Source organism: Nerophis lumbriciformis, linkage group LG14 (assembly GCF_033978685.3).
Source record: "Nerophis lumbriciformis linkage group LG14, RoL_Nlum_v2.1, whole genome shotgun sequence".
Taxonomy (NCBI): domain Eukaryota; kingdom Metazoa; phylum Chordata; class Actinopteri; order Syngnathiformes; family Syngnathidae; genus Nerophis; species Nerophis lumbriciformis.
Window position 1 is genome coordinate 6,119,916 of NC_084561.2, and position 25,020 is coordinate 6,144,935.

General features: G+C 34.3%; 1 protein-coding gene across 1 annotated transcript in view; it reads left to right on the plus strand.

The window, feature by feature from the left end:
- Positions 1–1,546: 1,546 nt before the first annotated feature.
- The window catches only part of alkal1 (ALK and LTK ligand 1), a 56,959-nt gene continuing 33,485 nt past the window's right edge, over positions 1,547–25,020 (plus strand). Inside the window, exons 1-2 of the mRNA XM_061976438.2 lie at positions 1,547–1,823; positions 12,638–12,875. Coding sequence (XP_061832422.2) covers positions 12,641–12,875 — 235 coding nt within the window. The 5' untranslated portion in view covers positions 1,547–1,823; positions 12,638–12,640. The remainder of the gene's footprint in view (positions 1,824–12,637; positions 12,876–25,020) is intronic.

Genomic DNA, 25,020 nt, shown 5'->3' on the forward strand with positions numbered 1-25,020 from the left:
TGCTTTTTGACGTTTAATCAATGTCAGGTTCTGACGTTGATTTAACATTGAAATTTGTTCATTTCTAAACCAATATTCTACAACACAAATCCAACATTGAAACAACATGCTTTTTGTCAACGTTTTTTCAATGTCAGGTTCTGACGTTGATTTAACATTGAAATGTGTTCATTTCTAAACCAATATTCTACAACACAAATCCAACATTGAAACAACATGCTTTTTGACGTTTAATCAATGTCAGGTTCTGACGTTGATTTAACATTGAAATGTGTTCATTTCTAAACCAATATTCTACAACACAAATCCAACATTGAAACAACATGCTTTTTGTCAACGTTTTTTCAATGTCAGGTTCTGATGTTGATTTGACATTGAAATTTGGTCATTTCCTAACCATCCATCCATCCATTTTTCTACCGCTTATTCCCTTTTCTAAAACACAAATACAACATTGAAACAACATGCTTGTTGACGTTTAATCAATGTCAGGTTCTGACGTTGATTTAACATTGAAATGTGTTCATTTCTAAACCAATATTCTACAACACAAATCCAACATTGAAACAACATGCTTTTTTGTCAACGTTTTTTCAATGTCAGGTTCTGACGTTGATTTGACATTGAAATGTGTTCATTTCTAAACCAATATTCTACAACACAAATCCAACATTGAAACAACATGCTTTTTGACGTTTAATCAATGTCAGGTTCTGACGTTGATTTAACATTGAAATTTGTTCATTTCTAAACCAATATTCTACAACACAAATCCAACATTGAAACAACATGCTTTTTTGTCAACGTTTTTTCAATGTCAGGTTCTGATGTTGATTTGACATTGAAATTTGATCATTTCCCAAACAACGTGGATCCAAGTCAGTTTTAAAGGACATGTATACATATAATCAACATTGTATCAATGTATTGTGCCTGCTGGGGTCACTACTCGACTTTATGCAGTTACACATTCATATTCATCCATCCATCCATCCATTTTCTACCGCTTGTCCCTTTTTTATTTTTTTTATTTTTTTCTTACATGGGGAAAAAAGGAGCCAAAAAAAATTGGTATATAAAGAGAAAAAGCTGAAATGTTAATAATAATATACTTAGTCGCCAGGAATACAACACTGACACGATATCTGTTTTTAGCATTTTTTTTAAAATAAACAAAAAAGATTATTAGAAGTATATCAAAAGTATCGACATTTTTTATTTGAGGATCGATATTACAGCATAAAGATCTGAAATCGGCGATACCGATGTTTCAGTATCGACCATATCACAGGAAAAAAACGGCAATACTAGCAGTAAAATCGATAAATAAAATATCAACGATGACAAAACCCTCCACAATATTCATTGTTTTTGTATTTTAATTCCATTAATCGCGGTTAAAAACGATACATCGCGCTGTATCACAAGACTCCAGACTCTGGTGCGCAAACGTCCGACACGCCGACAGGTCCGTGAAGCCACCACTACGGCGCCGCGCTCCTCTTCCACCTGACGACCTCCAACTTTCTTCTCACATCTTCCCGCAGACAAAAGCAACTATTTCCGCCAACTCCATCCTCCGGGAGCCGCAGAAGTCCGACGACCAAATGTGAACTTCTTCTCGGGAGTGATGCGCGCCAACGAGGAGGGGCGCAGCGCGCCAAAGTGAGCGACATATCGCGCCGAAGATGTCGACCTCGCTTTGCCACCCACACGAAATCGATGGTATTATCCCTCCAGGAGAAGTATAAATACCGACGTTTCTGCACAGGACCGGCAGGACCAGAACCGAACCCGTCCAGGAGGTCTACCGTCCTTCAATAGTAAGTGTGCGGCACTAAAACAACACTTTGTTGCCTCTAAATGTCTCATCATATTTATTTTTATACATATTATATATTTGTAAAATATTATTTGTTTTTGTATATATGATATCATTTTTTCATTACATTTTTTTCATATTATTATTATTATTTTTATTTAGGCCTACTTTCATTTAGTGTTGGTCATCATGGTGGTGCTTGGGAGAGTCCAGTGTTCTCTGAAGTTTCACAACCGCTCATGTAGAGAATTTGTCAAAAATAGAAGAAACCCATTGCATAATTCAGTAGTGATCCCAAAACGTTGATTCAACTGACTTTGAAACAACGTTGCAAAATAGTTGGTGTCTAACTATGGATCCACGTTGTTGGTCGGGGAATGAGCAAAATTCAATGGTCGAATTAACGCCAGATTGATCAAACGTTGTCAAAAAAGCATGTTGTTTCAACGTTAGGTTTGTGGTGTAGAATATTGGTTGGCAAATGAGCAAATTTCAATGTTTAATCAATGTCACAACCTGACTGATTAAATGTTGTCAAAAAGCATGTTTCAATGTTGTATTTGTGTTGTAGATTATTGGTTGGGAAATGACTAAATTTCAATGTCAAATCAACGTCCCAACCTGACATTGATTAATCGTTGTCAAAAAGCATGTTGTTTCAATGTTGTATTTGTGTTGTAGAATATTAGTTGGGAAATGACCAAATTTCATTGTCAAATCAACGTCCCAACCTGACATTGAATAAACGTTGCCAAAGAACATGTTTCAACGTATTTGTGTTGTGGAATATCGGTTGGAAAATTACCACATTTCTATGGTGAAATCAACATCACAACCTGACATTGATTAAACGTCGTCAAAAAGCATGTTGTTTCAATGTTGTATTTGTATTGTAGAATATTGGTTGGGAAATGACCAAATTTCAATGTCAAATCAACGTCAGAACCCAACATTGATTAATTGTCAAAAAGCATGTTTCAACGTTGTATTTGTGTTGTAGAATATCGGTTGGGAAATGACCAAATTTCAATGATCAAATCAATGTCCCAACCTGACATTGAATAAATGTTGTCAAAGAACATGTTTCAACGTATTTGTGTTGTGGAATATCGGTTGGAAAATTACCACATTTCTATGGTGAAATCAACGTCACAACCTGACATTGATTAAACGTCGTCAAAAAGCATGTTGTTTCAACATTGTATTTGTGTTGTAGAATATTGGTTGGGAAATGACCAAATTTCAATGTTAATTCAATGTCAGAACCCGACATTGATTAAACATCAAAAAGTATGTTGTTTCAACGTTGTATTTGTGTTGTAGAATATCGGTTGGGAAATGACCAAATTTCAATGTCAAATCAACGTCACAACCTGACATTGATTAAACGTCAAAAAGCATGTTGTTTCAACGTTGTATTTGTGTTGTAGAATATTGGTTGGGAAATGACCAAATTTCAATGTCAAATCAACGTCAGAACCCAACATTGATTAATTGTCAAAAAGCATGTTTCAACGTTGTATTTGTGTTGTAGAATATCGGTTGGGAAATGACCAAATTTCAATGTCAAATCAACGTCACAACCTGACATTGATTAAACGTCAAAAAGCATGTTGTTTCAACGTTGTATTTGTGTTGTAGAATATTGGTTGGGAAATGACCAAATTTCAATGTCAAATCAACGTCAGAACCCAACATTGATTAATTGTCAAAAAGCATGTTTCAACGTTGTATTTGTGTTGTAGAATATCGGTTGGGAAATGACCAAATTTCAATGATCAAATCAACGTCCCAACCTGACATTGATTAAACGTCAAAAAGTATGTTGTTTCAACGTTGTATTTGTGTTGTAGGGTATCGGTTGGGAAATTACCAAATTTCAATGGTCAAATCAACGTCACAACCTGACATTGATTGAACGTTGTTTCAATGTTGTATTTGTGTTGTAGAATATTGGTTGGAAAATGACCAAAATTCAATGGTCAAATCAACGTCACAACCTGACATTGATTAAACTTTGTCAAAAAGTATGTTGTTTCAACGTTATGTTTGTGTTGTAGAATATTGGTTGGAAAATGACCAAATTTCAATGTCAAATCAACGTCAGAACCCAACATTGATTAATTGTCAAAAAGCATGTTTCAACGTTGTATTTGTGTTGTAGAATATCGGTTGGGAAATGACCAAATTTCAATGATCAAATCAATGTCCCAACCTGACATTGATTAAATGTTGTCAAAAAGCATGTTTCAACGTTGTATTTGTGTTGTAGAATATTGGTTGGGAAATGACCGAATGTCAAATCAACGTCACAACCTGACATTGATTAAACGTCGTCAAAAATCATGTTGTTTCAATGTTCTATTTGTGTTGTAGATTATCGGTTCGGAAATGACCAAAATTCAATGGTCAAATCAACGTCACAACCTGTCATTGATTAAACGTTGTCAAAAAGTATGTTGTTTCAACGTTATGTTTGTGTTGTAGAATATTGGTTGGGAAATGACCAAATTTCAATGTCAAATCAACGTCAGAACCCAACATTGATTAATTGTCAAAAAGCATGTTTCAACGTTGTATTTGTGTTGTAGAATATCGGTTGGGAAATGACCAAATTTCAATGATCAAATCAATGTCCCAACCTGACATTGATTAAATGTTGTCAAAAAGCATGTTTCAACGTTGTATTTGTGTTGTAGAATGTTGGTTGGGAAATGACCAAATTTCAATGTTAAATCAACGTCAGAACCTGACATTGATTGTATGTCAAAAAGCATGTTGTTTCAACGTTGTATTTGTGTTGTAGAATATTGGTTGGGAAATGACCAAATGTCAATGTTAATTCAACGTCAGAACCCGACATTGATTAAACGTCAAAAAGCATGTTGTTTCAACATTGTGTTTGTGGTGTAGAATATTGGTTGGAAAATGACCAAAATTCAATGGTCAAATCAACGTCACAACCTGACATTGATTAAATGTTGTCAAAAAGCATGTTTCAACGGTGTATTTGTGTTGTAGAATATTGGTTGGGAAATGACCAAATTTCAATGTTAAATCAACGTCACAACCTGACATTGATTAAACATCAAAAAGTATGTTGTTTCAACGTTGTATTTGTGTTGTAGAATATCAGTTGGAAAATGACCAAATTTCAACGGTCAAATCAACGTCACAACCTGACATTGATTAAACGTCGTCAAAAATCATGTTGTTTCAACGTTCTATTTGTGTTGTAGATTATCGGTTCGGAAATGACCAAAATTCAATGGTCAAATCAACGTCACAACCTGACATTGATTAAACGTTGTCAAAAAGCATGTTGTTTCAACGTTATGTTTGTGTTGTAGAATATTGGTTGGGAAATGACCAAATTTCAATGTCAAATCAACGTCAGAACCCAACATTGATTAATTGTCAAAAAGCATGTTTCAACGTTGTATTTGTGTTGTAGAATATCGGTTGGAAAATGACCAAATTTCATTGTCAAATCAACGTCACAACCTGACATTGAATAAATGTTGTCAAAGAACATGTTTCAACGTATTTGTGTTGTGGAATATCGGTTGGAAAATTACCACATTTCTATGGTGAAATCAACGTCACAACCTGACATTGATTAAACGTCGTCAAAAAGCATGTTGTTTCAATGTTGTATTTGTGTTGTTGAATATTGGTTGGGAAATGACCAAATTTCAATGTTAATTCAACGTCAGAACTCGACATTGATTAAACGTCAAAAAGCATGTTGTTTCAACATTGTGTTTGTGTTGTAGAATATTGGTTGGAAAATTACCAAAATTCAATGGTCAAATCAACGTCACAACCTGACATTGATTAAACAACGTCAAAAATTATGTTTCAATGTTGTATTTGTGTTGTAGAATATTGGTTGGGAAATGACCAAAATTCAATGGTCAAATCAACGTCACAACCTGACATTGATTAAACGTGTCAAAAAGCATGTTGTTTCAATGTTGTATTTGTGTTGTAGAATATTGGTTGGGAAATGACCAAATTTCAATGTTAAATCAACGTCAGAACCCGACATTGATTAAACGTCAAAAAGCATGTTGTTTCAACGTTGTATTTGTGTTGTAGAATATCGGTTGGGAAATGACCAAATTTCAATGTCAAATCAACGTCAGAACCCAACATTGATTAAATGTCAAAAAGCATGTTGTTTCAACGTTGTATTTGTGTTGTAGGATATTGGTTGGAAAATGACCAAAATTCAATGGTCAAATCAACGTTACAACCTGACATTGATTAAATGTTGTCAAAAAGCATGTTTCAACGTTGTATTTGTGTTGTAGAATATTAGTTGGGAAATGACCAAATTTCAATGTTAAATCAACGTCAGAACCTGACATTGATTATATGTCAAAAAGCATGTTGTTTCAACGTTGTATTTGTGTTGTAGGATATTGGTTGGAAAATGACCAAATTTCAATGGTCAAATCAACGTCACAACCTGACATTGAATAAATGTTGTTAAAGAACATGTTTCAACGTATTTGTGTTGTGGAATATCGGTTGGAAAATTACCACATTTCCATGGTGAAATCAACGTCACAACCTGACATTGATTAAATGTCGTCAAAAAGCATGTTGTTTCAACGTTGTATTTGTGTTGTAGAATATTGGTTGGGAAATGACCAAATTTCAATGTTAATTCAACGTCAGAACTCGACATTGATTAAACGTCAAAAAACATGTTGTTTCAACATTGTGTTTGTGGTGTAGAATATTGGTTGGAAAATGACCAAAATTCAATGATCAAATCAACGTCACAACCTGACATTGATTAAACGTTGTCAAAAAGCATGTTGTTTCAATGTTGTATTTATGTTGTAGAATATCGGTTCGGAAATGACCAAATTTCAATGTTAAATCAACGTCAGAACCCGACATTGATTAAACATCAAAAAGTATGTTGTTTCAACGTTGTATTTGTGTTGTAGAATTGTGGTTGGGAAATGACCAAATTTCAATGGTGAAATCAACATCACAACCTGACATTGATTAAACAACGTCAAGAATTATGTTTCAATGTTGTATTTGTGTTGTAGAATATTGGTTGGGAAATGACCAAATTTCAATGTCAAATCAACGTCAGAACCCAACATTGATTAAATGTCAAAAAGCATGTTGTTTCAACGTTGTATTTGTGGTGTAGAATATTGGTTGGGAAATGACCAAAATTCAATGGTCAAATCAACGTCAGAACCCAACATTGATTAAACGTTGTCAAAAAGCATGTTTCAACGTTGTATTTGTGTTGTAGAATATTGGTTGGGAAATTATCAAATTTCAATGTCAAATCAACCTCAGAACCCAACATTGATTAACGTCAAAAAGCATGTTGTTTCAACATTGTATTTGTATTGTAAGGTTGGGAACCTGACATTGATTAATCGTTGTCAAAAAGCATGTTGTTTCAACGTTGTATTTGTGTTGTAGAATATTAGCTGGGAAATTACCAAATTTCAATGTTAAATCAACGTCAGAACCTGACATTGATTAATCGTTGTCAGAAAGCATGTTGTTTCAACATTGTATTTGTGTTGTAGAATTTTGGTTGGAAAATGACCACATTTCAATGTCAAATCAACGTCACAACCTGACATTGAATAAATGTTGTCAAAGAACATGTTTCAACGTATTTGTGTTGTGGAATATTGGTTGGAAAATGACCACATTTCTATGGTGAAATCAACGTCACAACCCAACATTGATTAAATGTCGTCAAAAAGCATGTTGTTTCAACATTGCATTTGTGTTGTAGAATATTGGTTGGGAAATGACCAAATTTCAATGTTAATTCAACGTCAGAACTCGACATTGATTAAACGTCAAAAAGCATGTTGTTTCAACATTGTGTTTGTGGTGTAGAATATTGGTTGGAAAATTACCAAAATTCAATGGTCAAATCAACGTCACAACCTGACATTGATTAAACATCGTCAAAAAGCATGTTGTTTCAATGTTGTTTTTGTGTTGTAGAATATTGGTTGGGAAATTACCAAATTTCAATGTTAAATCAACGTCAGAACCCGACATTGATTAAACATCAAAAAGTATGTTGTTTCAACGTTGTATTTGTGTTGTAGAATTGAGGTTGGGAAATGACCAAATTTCAATGGTGAAATCAACATCACAACCTGACATTGATTAAACAACGTCAAAAATTATGTTTCAATGTTGTATTTGTGTTGTAGAATATTGGTTGGGAAATGACCAAAATTCAATAGTCAAATCAACGTCACAACCTGACATTGATTAAACGTGTCAAAAAGCATGTTGTTTCAATGTTGTATTTGTGTTGTAGAATATTGGTTGGGAAATGACCAAATTTCAATGTCAAGTCAACGTCAGAACCCAACATTGATTAATTGTCAAAAAGCATGTTTCAACGTTGTATTTGTGTTGTAGAATATCGGTTGGGAAATGACCAAATTTCAATGATCAAATCAACATACCAAACTGACATTGATTAAATGTTGTCAAAAAGCATGTTTCAACGTTGTATTTGTGTTGTAGAATGTTGGTTGGGAAATGACCAAATTTCAATGGTCAAATCAACGTCACAACCTGACATTGAATAAACGTTGTCAAAAAGTATGTTGTTTCAACGTTATGTTTGTGTTGTAGAAAATTGGCTCGGAAATGACCAAATTTCAATGTTAAATCAACGTCACAACCTGACATTGATTATACATTGTCAAAAAGCATGTTTCAATGTTGTATTTGTGTTGTAGAATATTGGTTGGAAAATGACCAAATTTCAATGTCAAATCAACGTCACAACCAGACATTGAATAAATGTTGTCAAAGAACATGTTTCAATGTATTTGTGTTGTGGAATATCGGTTGGAAAATTACCACATTTTTATGGTGAAATCAACGTCACAACCTGACATTGATTAAACGTCGTCAAAAAGTATGTTGTTTCAACATTGTGTTTGTGGTGTAGAATATTCGTTGGAAAATGACCAAAATTCAATGGTCAAATCAACGTCACAACCTGACATTGATTAAACGTGTCAAAAAGCATGTTGTTTCAATGTTGTATTTGTGTTGTAGAATATTGGTTGGGAAATTACCAAATTTCAATGTTAAATCAACATCAAAACCCAACATTGATTAAACATCAAAAAGTATGTTGTTTCAACGTTGTATTTGTGTTGTAAAATATCGGTTGGAAAATGACCAAATTTCAACGGTCAAATCAACGTCACAACCTGACATTGAATAAACGTTGTTAAAAAGCATGTTGTTTCAACGTTGTATTTGTGTTGTAGAATTGTGGTTGGGAAATGACCAATTTTCAATGTAAAATCAACGTCAGAACCCGACATTGATTAAATGTCAAAAAGCATGTTGTTACAATGTTGTATTTGTGTTGTAGAATATTGGTTGGGAAATGGTCAAATCAACGTCACAACCTGACATTGATTAAACGTTGTCAAAAAGCATGTTGTTTCAACGTTATGTTTGTGTTGTAGAATATTGGTTGGGAAATGACCAAATTTCAATGTTAGATCAACGTCAGAACCCGACATTGAGTAAACGTCAAAAAGTATGTTGTTTCAATGTTGTATTTGTGTTGTAAAATATCGGTTGGAAAATGACCAAATTTCAACGTTCAAATCAACGTCACAACCTGACATTGAATAAACGTTGTCAAAAAGTATGTTGTTTCAACGTTGTATTTGTGTTGTAGAATTGTGGTTGGGAAATGACCAAATTTCAATGGTCAAATCAACATCACAACCTGACATTGATTAAACGTCGTCAAAAACCATGTTTCAACGTTGTATTTGTGTTGTAGAATATTGGTTGGGAAATGACCAAATTTCAATGTTAAATCAACGTCGAGACCATACATTGATTAAACGTTGTCAAAAAGCATGTTGTTTCAACGTTATATTTGTGTTGTAGAATATTGGTTGGGAAATGACCAAATTTCAATGTTAAATCAACGTCACAACCCGACATTGATTAAACGTCAAAAAGTATGTTGTTTCAATGTTGTAAAATATCGGTTGGAAAATGACCAAATTTCAACGGTCAAAATCAACGTCACAACCTGACATTGATTAAACGTTGTCAAAAAGCATGTTGTTTCAACGCTATGTTTGTGTTGTAGAATATTGGTTGGAAAATGACCAAAATTCAATGGTCAAATCAACGTCGAGACCATACATTGATTAAACGTTGTCAAAAAGCATGTTGTTTCAACGTTGTATTTGTGTTGTAGAATATTGGTTGGGAAATGACCAAATTTCAATGTTAAATCAGCGTCACAACCTGACATTGAATAAATGTTGTCAAAAAGTATGTTGTTTCAATGTTGTATTTGTGTTGTAGAATATTGTGGTTGGGAAATGACCAAATTTCAATGGTGAAATCAACATCACAACCTGACATTGATTAAACGTCGTCAAAAACCATGTTTCAACGTTGTATTTGTGTTGTAGAATATTGGTTGGGAAATGACCAAATTTCAATGTTAAATCAACGTCACAACCCGACATTGATTAAACGTCAAAAAGTATGTTGTTTCAATGTTGTAAAATATCGGTTGGAAAATGACCAAATTTCAACGGTCAAAATCAACGTCACAACCTGACATTGATTAAACATCAAAACGTATGTTGTTTCAACGTTGTATTTGTGTTGTAAAATATCGGTTGGAAAATGACCAAAATTCAATGGTCAAATCAACGTGGAGACCATACATTGATTAAACGTAGTCAAAAAGCATGTTGTATTTGTGTTGTAGAATATCGGTTGGGAAATGACCACATTTCAATGTTAAATCAACGTCACAACCTGACATTGATTAAAGGTGTCAAAAAGCATGTTGTTTCAACGTTGTATTTGTGTTGTAGAATATTGGTTGGGAAATGACCAAATTTCAATGTTAAATCAACGTCAGAACCTGACATTGATTAAACATCAAAACGTATGTTGTTTCAACGTTGTATTTGTGTTGTAAAATATCGGTTGGAAAATCACCAAAATTCAACGGTCAAATCAACGTCACAACCTGACATTGAATAAACGTTGTCAAAAAGTATGTTGTTTCAATGTTGTATTTGTGTTGTAGAATTGTGGTTGGGAAATGACCAAATTTCAATGGTGAAATCAACATCACAACCTGACATTGATTAAACGTCAAAAACCATGTTTCAACGTTGTATTTGTGTTGTAGAATATTGGTTGGGAAATGACCAAATTTCAATGTTAAATCAACGTCACAACCCGACATTGATTAAACGTCAAAAAGCATGTTGTTTCAAAGTTGCAAAATATCGGTTGGAAAATGACCAAATTTCAACGGTCAAATCAACGTCACAACCTGACATTGATTAAACGTTGTCAAAAAGCATTTTGTTTCAACGCTATGTTTGTGTTGTAGAATATTGGTTGGAAAATGACCAAAATTCAATGGTCAAATCAACGTCGAGACCATACATTGATTAAACGTTGTCAAAAAGCATGTTGTTTCAACGTTATATTTGTGTTGTAGAATATTGGTTGGGAAATGACCAAATTTCAATGTTAAATCAACGTCACAACCCGACATTGATTAAACGTCAAAAAGTATGTTGTTTCAATGTTGTAAAATATCGGTTGGAAAATGACCAAATTTCAACGGTCAAAATCAACGTCACAACCTGACATTGAATAAACGTTGTCAAAAAGCATGTTGTTTCAACGCTATGTTTGTGTTGTAGAATATTGGTTGGAAAATGACCAAAATTCAATGGTCAAATCAACGTCGAGACCATACATTGATTAAACGTTGTCAAAAAGCATGTTGTTTCAACGTTGTATTTGTGTTGTAGAATATTGGTTGGAAAATGACCAAATTTCAATGTTAAATCAACATCAGAACCCGACATTGATTTAACGTCAATAAGCATGTTTCAACGTTGTATTTGTGTTGTAGAATATCGGTTCGGAAATGACCAAAATTCAATGGTCAAATCAACGTCACAACCTGACATTGATTAAATGTTGTCAAAAAGCATGTTGTTTCAAAGCTATGTTTGTGTTGTAGAATATTGGTTGGAAAATGACCAAATTTCAATGCCAAATCAACGTCACAACCCAAAACTGATTAAACGTTGTCAAAAAGCATGTTGTCTCAACGTTGTATTTGTGTTGTAGGATATTGGTTGGGGAATGACCAAAATTCAACGTCAGAACCCAACATTGATTAAACGTTGTCAAAAAGCATGTTGTTTCAACATTGTATATGTGTTGTAGAATATTGGTTGGGAAATGACCAAATTTCAATGTTAAATCAACGTCACAACCTGACATTGAATAAACGTTGTCAAAAAGTATGTTGTTTCAATGTTGTATTTGTGTTGTAGAATATTGTGGTTGGGAAATGACCAAATTTAAATGGTGAAATCAACATCACAACCTGACATTGATTAAACGTCGTCAAAAACCATGTTTCAACGTTGTATTTGTGTTGTAGAATATTGGTTGGGAAATGACCAAATTTCAATGTTAAATCAACGTCACAACCCGACATTGATTAAACGTCAAAAAGTATGTTGTTTCAACGCTGTATTTGTGTTGTAGAATATCGGTTGGGAAATGACCACATTTCAACGTCATTTTGGTCATTTCCCAATAGTTATGTGCGGATCGATACTGAACTATTTGGGCTGCCGATACCAGATGTGTATGCGCTGAAATTGATTCTGGCATGAAAATATGGATACTGTTGCTACTTGGGTTATTTGAGGTGATGCATCACAGTGGTTTGGGGTGTATTCCCTGCGCCAGGTCATGCAGGTGGAGAGAAAATGTCACGTGTTCCTGGCCGTCCTCCTGCTGCTCCTCGCCTCGGCCGACCTGTGCCCGGACGGCCAGGAGGTCCGGCGGAGGGAGAGGAGGACCTTGTTGCTGGACATCCTCTTGCAGGTCACGCCCGGCGGGCTCCTGGGCCCCCCGCGGGACCTGAGGTGGTCCCCCCGAGGAAAGCCTCTCTACGTCCCCGGGCTGGACGGCGCTCAACTCCTAGGTAAGCTGATGAGATTTATTCTCTGCGTTGTGATGATGGAAGCTTAATCCCTCGTTTGAGACAGCTGTCATGGGCGTCCTTACCTGTATTTGACATCTCTGAACAACCACACCTGACTAGTCCATACAGTTTTATACTATTATGCTGCTGTCGCTCGCAGGATTCTCACAGGAATGAGGCAAAAACACAACCTTACCGACTGTATTGTCAACCTTTAAGTGCTTCCGTCATGGATTCAAAGGTTCTTCCACTTTTTGACCGCCTCAGAACACACTCGTTACCATGGTGACCAACATTAAAATACAGTAGCATATGAGGTGGCGACTTGTCCAGGGTGTACCCCGCCTTCTGCCCGAATTCAGCTGAGATAGGGACAAGCGGTAGAAAATGGATGGATGGATAGTCAGCGTAAGTCACAGGTGTCAAAGTGGTTTTCACTGAGGGCCACATGGCAGTTATGTTTGGCCCCAGAGGGCCACTTTTAACAGTGAATACTATTATTACACTATTTTTTAATGCATTTTATTAGTAGATTTTTTTAAAACTAAAATGTAAAAAAAAAAAGGTAAGTTGCAATAATTTCACCTCAAAATGTAGTGTATATTACTGTAAATGGAAAAACAGTACTGCTGTTTTTATGGTTTAAAAAAAAAAGGCAAATCAGTTGCCAGAATTTTACCGTAAAATTTACATTTGTTTTTCTACTGTAGATTAAAAAAAAACCCTGCAATTTTACAGTAAAATTTTGGCACATGAGCTGCGAGTTTTTTTATTTATTTTTTTATTTTTTACCGCAAATCAACAAGTGTAGATTTGTCGTGTATTACTGTAAATGCCAAAACGGCGCCACAGTTTATTACAGTAAAAAAAAAGGAAAAATGGTACTGCTGTTTTTATGGTAAAAAAAAGGCAACTCAGTATCCAGAATTTTACTGTAAAATTTACGTTTGTTTTTTTTACTGTAAATAAAAAAAAACTGCAATTTTACAGTAAAATTTGGGCACCTGAGCTGCCTTTTTTTTTTTTTTTTTTTTTTTTTACCGCAAATCAACAGTTGTAGATTTTTTGGTGTATTACTGTAAAAGCCAAAACAGCACCACTGTTTATTACAGTAAAAAAAAGAAGGAAAAACTGTACTGCTGTTTTTTTGGTAAAACAAAAGAAAAAAAAAAGGCAACTCAGTGGCCAGAATTTTACTGTAAAATTTACGTTAGTTTTTTTTACTGTAAATAAAAAAAAATGCAATTTTACAGTAAAATTTGGGCAACTGAGCTGCCAGGTTTTTTCTAGTTTTTTTGTTTTGTTTTTTACCGCAAATCAACAAGTGTATATTTTTTGTGTATTACTGTAAAAGCCAAAACAGCACCACAGTTTATTACAGTAAAAAAAAAAAGGAAAAAAAGTACTGCTGTTTTTATGGTTAAAAAAATAAAGGCAACTCAGTAGCCAGAATTTTACTGTAAAATTTGCATTTGTTTTTTTACTGTAAATAAAAAAAACTGCAATTTTACAGTAACATTTGGGCACCTGAGCTGCCTTTTTTTTTTTTTAAATTTTTTTACCGCAAATCAACAGTTGTAGATTTTTTGGTGTATTACTGTAAAAGCCAAAACAGCACCACAGTTTATTACAGTAAAAAAAAGAAGGAAAAACTGTACTGCTGTTTTTTTGGTAAAAAAAAAGAAAAAAAAAAGGCAACTCAGTGGCCAGAATTTTACTGTAAAATGTACATTAGTTTTTTTTACTGTAAATAAAAAAAACTGCAATTTTACAGTGAAATTTGGGCAACTGAGCTGCCAGTTTTTTTTTAGTTTTTTTTTTTTTAACCGCAAATCAACAAGTGTATATTTTTTTGTGTATTACTGTAAAAGCCAAAACAGCACCACAGTTTATTACAGTAAAAAAAAGTACAGTTTTTCTCTCATTTAGAGAAAAATGCTGTAAAAACCACAGTAAATTTCACAATTTGACCATGTAATCTATTGCTACTTTTACATTGCACAATTTGATGGTTAACTTGCTTTGAAATCATTATTAGTATTTATTTCTATTAAAAAAATGGTTTGAATGTTTAATATTTTTTTGCATAGGCTATTATGAGCATTAGCGATTTGACATGGCGATTTCAACACCTCCAAATGTGTTAATGAAAACTAAAACTAACTAAGATGCCACAGCTGGTGTGTAGTAATCACAATACTTACAGTATAAACACTTTGTGGGGAACAACATAACACATTCAGCTGTCCTGTAAAAAGCTACGTCCTACTTAGACAACATGCCATAGATGGCCTGTACCAGAGGTGTCAAAGTGGTTTTCACTGAGGGCCACATGGCAGTTATGTTTGGCCCCAAAGGGCAGTTTCTAACAGTGAATACTATTATTACACCATTTTTTAAAATGCATTTTATTAGTAGATTTAAAAAAAAAAAAATGTAAAAAAAAAAAATAAAATGGTAAGTTGCAATAATTTCACCTCAAAATGTAGTGTATATTACTGTAAACTGCAAAACAGTACTACTGTTTTTATGGTAAATTTAAAAAAAAAAGGCAGATTTTTTTTTAAACTAAAATGTAAAAAAAAAAAAAAGGTAAGTTGCAATAATTTCACCTCAAAATGTAGTGTTTATTACTGTAAATGGAAAAACAGTACTGCTGTTTTTATGGTTAAAAAAAAGGCAAATCAGTTGCCAGAATTTTACCGTAAAATTTACATTTGTTTTTCTACTGTAGTTAAAAAAAAAACTGCAATTTTACAGTAAAATTTTGGCACATGAGCTGCGAGTTTTTATTTTTTATTTTTTATTTTTTTATTTTTTCCGCAAATCAACAAGTGTAGATTTGTCGGTGTATTACTGTAAATGCCAAAACGGTGCCACAGTTTATTACAGTAAAAAAGAAAGGAAAAAAAGTACTGCTGTTTTAATGGTAAAATAAAGGCAACTCAGTAGCCAGAATTTTACTGTAAATTTACTTTTTTTTTTTTTTACTGTAAATTAAAAAAACTGCAATTTTACAGTAAAATTTGGGCACCTGAGCTGCCATTTATTTTTTTTTACCGCAAATCAACAATTGTAGATTTTTTGGTGTATTACTGTAAAAGCCAAAACAGCACCACAGTTTATTACAGTAAAAAAAAAGAAGGAAAAACTGTACTGCTGTTTTTATGGTAAAAAAACAAGAAAAAAAACCCTCAGTGGCCAGAATTTTACTGTAAAATTTACATTTGTTTTTTTACTGTAAATAAAAAACTGCAATTTTACAGTAAAATTTGGGCAACTGAGCTCCCAGTTTTTTTGTAGTTTTTTTTTTTTTTTTACCGCAAATCAACAAGTGTATATTTTTTTGTGTATTACTGTAAAAGCCAAAACAGCACCACAGTTTATTACAGTAAAAAAAAGAAGAAAAAACTGTACTGCTGTTTTTATGGTAAAAAAAAACCGAAAAAAAAAAACTCAGTGGCCAGAATTTTACTGTAAAATTTACATTAGTTTTTTTTACTGTAAATAAAAAAACTGCAATTTTACAGTAAAATTTGGGCAACTGAGCTGCCAGGTTTTTTTTGGTTTTTTTTTTACCGCAAATCAACAAGTGTATATTTTTTTGTGTATTACTGTAAAAGCCAAAACAGCACCACAGTTTATTACAGTAAAAAAAGTACAGTTTTTCTCTCATTTAGAGAAAAATGCTGTAAAAACCACAGTAAATTTCACAATTTGACCATGTAATCTATTGCTACTTTTACATTGCACAATTTGATGGTTAACTTGCTTTGAAATCATTATTAGTATTTATTTCTATTAAAAAAATGGTTTGAATGTTTAATATTTTTTTTGCATAGGCTATTATGAGCATTAGCGATTTGACATGGCGATTTCAACACCTCCAAATGTGTTAATGAAAACTAAAACTAACTAAGATGCCACAGCTGGTGTGTAGTAATCACAATACTTACAGTATAAACCCTTTGTGGGGAACAACATAACACATTCAGCTGTCCTGTAAAAAGCTACTTCCTAGTTAGACAACATACCATAGATGGCCGAGACCAGAAGTGTCAAAGTGGTTTTCACTGAGGGCCACATAGCAGTTATGTTTGGCCCCAGAGGGCCGTTTTTAACAGTGAATACTATTATTACACCATTTTTTAATGCATTTTATTAGTAGATTTTTTTTTTAACTAAAATGTAAAAAAAAAAAAGGTAAGTTGCAATAATTTCACCTGAAAATGTAGTGTATATTACTGTAAATGGAAAAACAGTACTGCTGTTTTTATGGTTTAAAAAAAAAAGGCAAATCAGTTGCCAGAATTTTACCGTAAAATTTACATTTGTTTTTCTACTGTAGATAAAAAAAAAACTGCAATTTTACAGTAAAATTTTGGCACATGAGCTGCGAGTTTTTATTTTTTATTCTTTATTTTTTACCGCAAATCAACAAGTGTATATTTTTTTGTGTATTACTGTAAATGCCAAAACGGCGCCACAGTTTATTACAGTAAAAAAAAAGGAAAAAAAGTACTGCTGTTTTTATGGTGAAAAAAAAGCAACTCAGTGGCCAGAATTTTACTGTAAAATTTACATTTGTTTATTTACTGTAAAAATAAATAAATGCAATTTTACAGTAAAATTTGGGCACCTGAGCTGCCTTTTTTTTTTTTTTTTTTTTTTTTTACCGCAAATCAACAATTGTAGATTTTTTGGTGTATTACTGTAAAAGCCAAAACAGCACCACAGATTATTACAGTAAAAAAAAAGAAGGAAAAACTGTACTGCTGTTTTTTTGGTAAAATAATAAAAAAATATCAGTGACCAGAATTTTACTGTAAAATTTACATTAGTTTTTTTTTATACTGTAAATAAAAAAAACTGCAATTTTACAGTAAAATTTGGGCAACTGAGCTGCCTTTTTTATTTTACCAAAAAAACAGCAGTACAGTTTTTCCTTCTTTTTTTTACTGTAATAAACTGTGGTGCTGTTTTGGCTTTTACAGTAATACACCAACAAATCTACAACTGTGGATTTGCGGTAAAAAAAAAAAAAAGGCAGCTCAGGTGCCCAAATTTTACTGTAAAATTGCAGTTTTTTTTATTTACAGTAAAAAAACCTGAAATTTTACAGTAAAATTTGGGCAACTGAGCTGCCAGTTTTTTTTTAGTTCTTTCTTCTTTTTTTTACCGCAAATCAACAAGTGTATATTTTTTTGTGTATTACTGTAAAAGCCAAAACAGCACCACAGTTTATTACAGTAAAAAAAGTACAGTTTTTCTCTCATTTAGAGAAAAATGCTGTAAAAACCACAGTAAATTTCACAATTTGACCATGTAATCTATTGCTACTTTTACATTGCACAATTTGATGGATAACTTGCTTTGAAATAATTATTAGTATTTATTTCTATTAAAAAAATGGTTTGAATGTTTAATATTTTTTTGCATAGGCTATTATGAGCATTAGCGATTTGACATGGCGATTTCAACACCTCCAAATGTGTTAATGAAAACTAAAACTAACTAAGATGCCACAGCTGGTGTGTAGTAATCACAATACTTACAGTATAAACACTTTGTGGGGAACAACATAACACATTCAGCTGTCCTGTAAAAAGCTACTTCCGAGTTAGACAACATACCATAGATGGCCTGTACCAGAGGTGTCAAAGTGGTTTTCACTGAGGGCCACATGGCAGTTATGTTTGGCCCCAAAGGGCAGTTTCTAACAGTGAATACTATTATTACACCATTTTTTTAAATGCATTTTATTAGTAGATTTAAAAAAAAACAAATGTAAAAAAAAAAAAATGGTAACTTGCAATAATTTCACCTAAAAATGTAGTGTATATTACTGTACCGTAAATTGAAAAACAGTACTGCTGTTTTTATGGTAAATTTAAAAAAAAAAGACAGATTTTTTTTTAAACTAAAATGTAAAAAAAAAAAAGGTAAGTTGCAATAATTTCACCTCAAAATGTAGTGTTTATTACTGTAAATGGAAAAACAGTACTGCTGTTTTTATGGTTAAAAAAAAGGCAAATCAGTTGCCAGAATTTTACCGTAAAATTTACATTTGTTTTTCTACTGTAGATAAAAAAAACCCTGCAATTTTACAGTAAAATTTTGGCACATGAGCTGCGAGTTTTTTTTTGTTTTTTTTTACCGCAAATCAACAAGTGTAGATTTGTCGGTGTATTACTGTAAATGCCAAAACGGCGCCACAGTTTATTACAGTAAAAAAAAAAAGGAAAAATGGAACTGCTGTTTTTATGGTAAAAAGAAAAAAGGCAACTCAGTGGCCAGAATTTTACTGTAAAATTTACATTCGTTTTTTTACTGTAAATTAAAAAAACTGCAATTTTACACTAAAATTTGGGCACCTGTGCTGCCAGTTTGTTTGTTTTTTACCGCAAATGAACAAGTGTAGATTTTTCTATGTTTTTCTGTAAAAGCCAAAACACCACAATTTATTACAGCAAAAAAATACAGTTTTTCTTTCATTTAGAGGAACATGCTGTAAAAACCACAGTCAATTTCACAATTTGACCATGTAATCTATTGCTACTTTTACATTGCACAATTTGATGGATAACTTGCTTTGAAATCATCCATTTCTACCGCTTGTCCCTGTCATTATTATTAGTATTTATTTCTATTCAAAAAAGGGTTTGAATGTTTGATAATATATTTTTGCATAATTAGACAATATTTGAGTTAACATCATTTGTGATTACATGGAGTACCAGGCATGTGATTTTTCCGTCTAAAGTCGGAATTCCGTCTTTTTTAATCTCGGGAAAAAAATAAAATAATTATCTCCCGTTTTTCCGTTTTTTTTTCCGACCCTAAATCAAGATTCGAGACGTAGTTTATATTACGCCGTAGTTGATTGGTCGATATGTTCCTTGTGACCAATCAGGACATCTGTTATGAATGATGTCGTTAATAACGTCATCATTTTTACATGTTTACATCGACAACTGCCGTAGACATCGAGAGGAAAGATCCACCCAAACAACCCATTATGAAGCCTAAAATAGCACAACGGAAACTGTTGAACAACTTAAGCTGTACATCAAGCAAGAATGGGAAAGAATTCCACCTGAGAAGCTTCAAAAATGTGTCTCCTCAGTTCCCAAACCTTTACTGAGTGTTGTTAAAAGGAAAGACCATGTAACACAGTGGTGAACATGCCCTTTCCCAACTACTTTGGCACGTGTTGCAGCCATGAAATTCTAATTTAATTATTATTTGCAAAAAAAAATAAAACATTTATGAGTTTGAACATCAAATATGTTGTCTTTGTAGTGCATTCAACTGAATATGCGTTGAGAAGGATTTGCAAATCATTGTATTCCGTTTATATTTACATCTAACACAATTTCCCAACTCATATGGAAACGGGGTTCGTAGAATCCCCGTCACCTGTATTGTTAACCGCCTCTAGCTAGCAGTTTTTTACCATTTAGAACGCACAGAAACGGACTGGACTCTCACTATTATGTTAGATCCACTATGGACTGGACTCTCACACTATTATGTTAGATCCACTATGGACTGGACTCTCTCACTATTATGTTAGATCCACTATGGACTGGACTCTCACACTATTATGTTAGATCCACTATGGACTGGACTCTCTCACTATTATGTTAGATCCACTATGGACTGGACTCTCACTATTATGTTAGATCCACTATGGACTGGACTCTCACACTATTATGTTAGATCCACTATGGACTGGACTCTCTCACTATTATGTTAGATCCACTATGGACTTGACTCTCACTATTATGTTAGATCCACTATGGACTGGACTCTCACTATTATGTTAGATCCACTATGGACTGGACTCTCACTATTATGTTAGATCCACTATGGACTTGACTCTCACTATTATGTTAGATCCACTATGGATTGGACTCTCACTATTATGTTAGATCCACTATGGACTGGACTCTCACACTATTATGTTAGATCCACTATGGACTGGACTCTCACACTATTATGTTAGATCCACTATGGACTGGACTCTCACACTATTATGTTAGATCCACTATGGACTGGACTCTCACTATTATGTTAGATCCACTATGGACTGGACTCTCACACTATTATGTTAGATCCACTATGGACTGGACTCTCTCACTATTATGTTAGATCCACTATGGACTGGACTCTCACACTATTATGTTAGATCCACTATGGACTGGACTCTCTCACTATTATGTTAGATCCACTATGGACTGGACTCTCACTATTATGTTAGATCCACTATGGACTGGACTCTCACACTATTATGTTAGATCCACTATGGACTGGACTCTCTCACTATTATGTTAGATCCACTATGGACTTGACTCTCACTATTATGTTAGATCCACTATGGACTGGACTCTCACTATTATGTTAGATCCACTATGGACTGGACTCTCACTATTATGTTAGATCCACTATGGACTTGACTCTCACTATTATGTTAGATCCACTATGGATTGGACTCTCACTATTATGTTAGATCCACTATGGACTGGACTCTCACACTATTATGTTAGATCCACTATGGACTGGACTCTCACACTATTATGTTAGATCCACTATGGACTGGACTCTCACACTATTATGTTAGATCCACTATGGACTGGACTCTCACTATTATGTTAGATCCATTATGGACTGGACTCTCACTATTATGTTAGATCCATTATGGACTGGACTCTCACTATTATGTTAGATCCACTATGGACTGGACTCTCACAATATATTAGATCCACTATGGACTGGACTCTCACTATTATGTTAGATCCACTATGGATTGGACTCTCACTATTATGTTAGATCCACTATGGACTGGACTCTCACTATTATGTTAGATCCACTATGGATTGGACTCTCACTATTATGTTAGATCCACTATGGACTGGACTCTCTCACTATTATGCTAGATCCACTATGGACTGGACTCTCACACTATTATGTTAGATCCACTATGGACTGGACTCTCTCACTATTATGTTAGATCCACTATGGATTGAACTCTCACTATTATGTTAGATCCACTACGGACTGGACTCTCACACTATTATGTTGGATCCACTATGGACTGGACTCTCACACTATTATGTTAGATCCACTATGGACTGGACTCTCACACTATTATGTTAGATCCACTATGGACTGGACTCTCACAATATATTAGATCCACTATGGACTGGACTCTCACTATTATGTTAGATCCACTATGGACTTGACTCTCACTATTATGTTAGATCCACTATGGACTGGACTCTCACTATTATGTTAGATCCACTATGGACTGGACTCTCACACTATTATGTTAGATCCACTATGGACTGGACTCTCACTACTATGTTAGATCCACTATGGACTGGACTCTCACTATTATGTTAGATCCGCTATGGACTGGACTCTCACAATATATTAGATCCACTATGGACTGGACTCTCACACTATTATGTTAGATCCACTATGGACTGGACTCTCACTATTATGTTAGATCCACTATGGACTGGACTCTCACTATTATGTTGGATCCACTATGGACTGGACTCTCACTATTATGTTAGATCCACTATGGACTGGACTCTCACTATTATGTTAGATCCACTATGGATTGGACTCTCACTATTATGTTAGATCCACTATGGACTGGACTCTCTCACTATTATGTTAGATCCACTATGGACTGGACTCTCACACTATTATGTTAGATCCACTATGGACTGGACTCTCACACTATTATGTTAGATCCACTATGGACTGGACTCTCACACTATTATGTTAGATCCACTATGGACTGGACTCTCACTATTATGTTAGATCCACTATGGACTGGACTCTCCCAATATTATGTTAGAACCACTATGGACTGGACTCTCACACTATTATGTTAGATCCACTATGGACTGGACTCTCACACTATTATGTTAGATCCACTATGGACTGGACTCTCACACTATTATGTTAGATCCACTATGGACTGGACTCTCACACTATTATGTTAGATCCACTATGGACTGGACTCTCACACTATTATGTTAGATCCACTATGGACTGGACTCTCACTATTATGTTAGATCCACTATGGACTGGACTCTCACAATATTATGTTAGAACCACTATGGACTGGACTCTCACACTATTATGTTAGATCCACTATGGACTGGACTCTCACAATATATTAGATCCACTATGGACTGGACTATCACTATTATGTTAGATCCACTATGGACTGGACTCTCTCACTATTATGTTAGATCCACTATGGACTTGACTCTCACTATTATGTTAGATCCACTATGGACTGGACACTCACTATTATGCTAGATCCACTATGGACTGCACTCTCACTATTATGTTAGATCCACTATGGACTGGACTCTCACAATATATTAGATCCACTATGGACTGGACTCTCACTATTATGTTAGATCCACTATGGACTGGACTCTCACTATTATGTTAGATCCACTATGGACTGGACTCTCACTATTATGTTAGATCCACTATGGATTGGACTCTCACTATTATGTTAGATCCACTATGGACTGGACTCTCACACTATTATGTTAGATCCACTATGGACTGGACTCTCACTATTATGTTAGATCCACTATGGATTGGACTCTCACTATTATGTTAGATCCACTATGGACTGGACTCACACTATTATGTTAGATCCACTATGGACTGGACTCTCACTATTATGTTAGATCCACTATGGACTGGACTCTCACTTTTATGTTAGATCCACTATGGACTGGACTCTCACTATTATGTTAGATCCACTATGGACTGGACTCTCACTATTATGTTAGATCCACTATGGACTGGACTCTCACTATTATGTTAGATCCACTATGGACTGGAGTCTCACTATTATGTTAGATCCACTATGGACTGGAGTCTCACTATTATGTTAGATCCACTATGGACTGGACTCACACTATTATGTTTGATCCACTATGGACTGGACTCTCACTATTATGTTAGATCCACTATGGACTGGACTCACACTATTATGTTAGATCCACTATGGACTTGACTCTCACTATTATGTTAGATCCACTATGGACTGGACTCTCACTATTATGTTAGATCCACTATGGACTGGACTCTTACTATTATGTTAGATCCACTATGGACTGGACTCTCACTATTATGTTAGATCCACTATGGACTGGAGTCTCACTATTATGTTAGATCCACTATGGACTGGACTCACACTATTATGTTAGATCCACTATGGACTGGACTCACACTATTATGTTAGATCCACTATGGACTGGACTCTCTCACTATTATGTTAGATCCACTATGGACTTGACTCTCACTATTATGTTAGATCCACTATGGACTGGACTCTCACTATTATGTTAGATCCACTATGGACTGGACTCTCACACTATTATGTTAGATCCACTATGGACTGGACTCTCACACTATTATGTTAGATCCACTATGGACTGGACTCTCACTATTATGTTAGATCCACTATGGACTGGACTCTCACACTATTATGTTAGATCCACTATGGACTGGACTCTCACACTATTATGTTAGATCCACTATGGACTGGACTCTCACACTATTATGTTAGATCCACTATGGACTGGACTCTCTCACTATTATGTTAGATCCACTATGGATTGGATTCTCACTATTATGTTAGATCCACTATGGACTGGACTCTCACTATTATGTTAGATCCACTATGGATTGGACTCTCACTATTATGTTAGATCTACTATGGACTGGACTCTCACTATTATGTTAGATCCACTATGGATTGGACTCTCACTATTATGTTAGATCCACTATGGACTGGACTCTCACAATGTATTAGATCCACTATGGACTGGACTCTCAATATTATGTTAGATCCACTATGGACTGGACTCTCACTATTATGTTAGATCCACTATGGACTGGACTCTCTCACTATTATGTTAGATCCACTATGGACTGGACTCTCACACTATTATGTTAGATCCACTATGGACTGGACTCTCACACTATTATGTTAGATCCACTATGGACTGGACTCTCACACTATTATGTTAGATCCACTATGGACTGGACTCTCACTATTATGTTAGATCCACTATGGACTGGACTCTCCCAATATTAT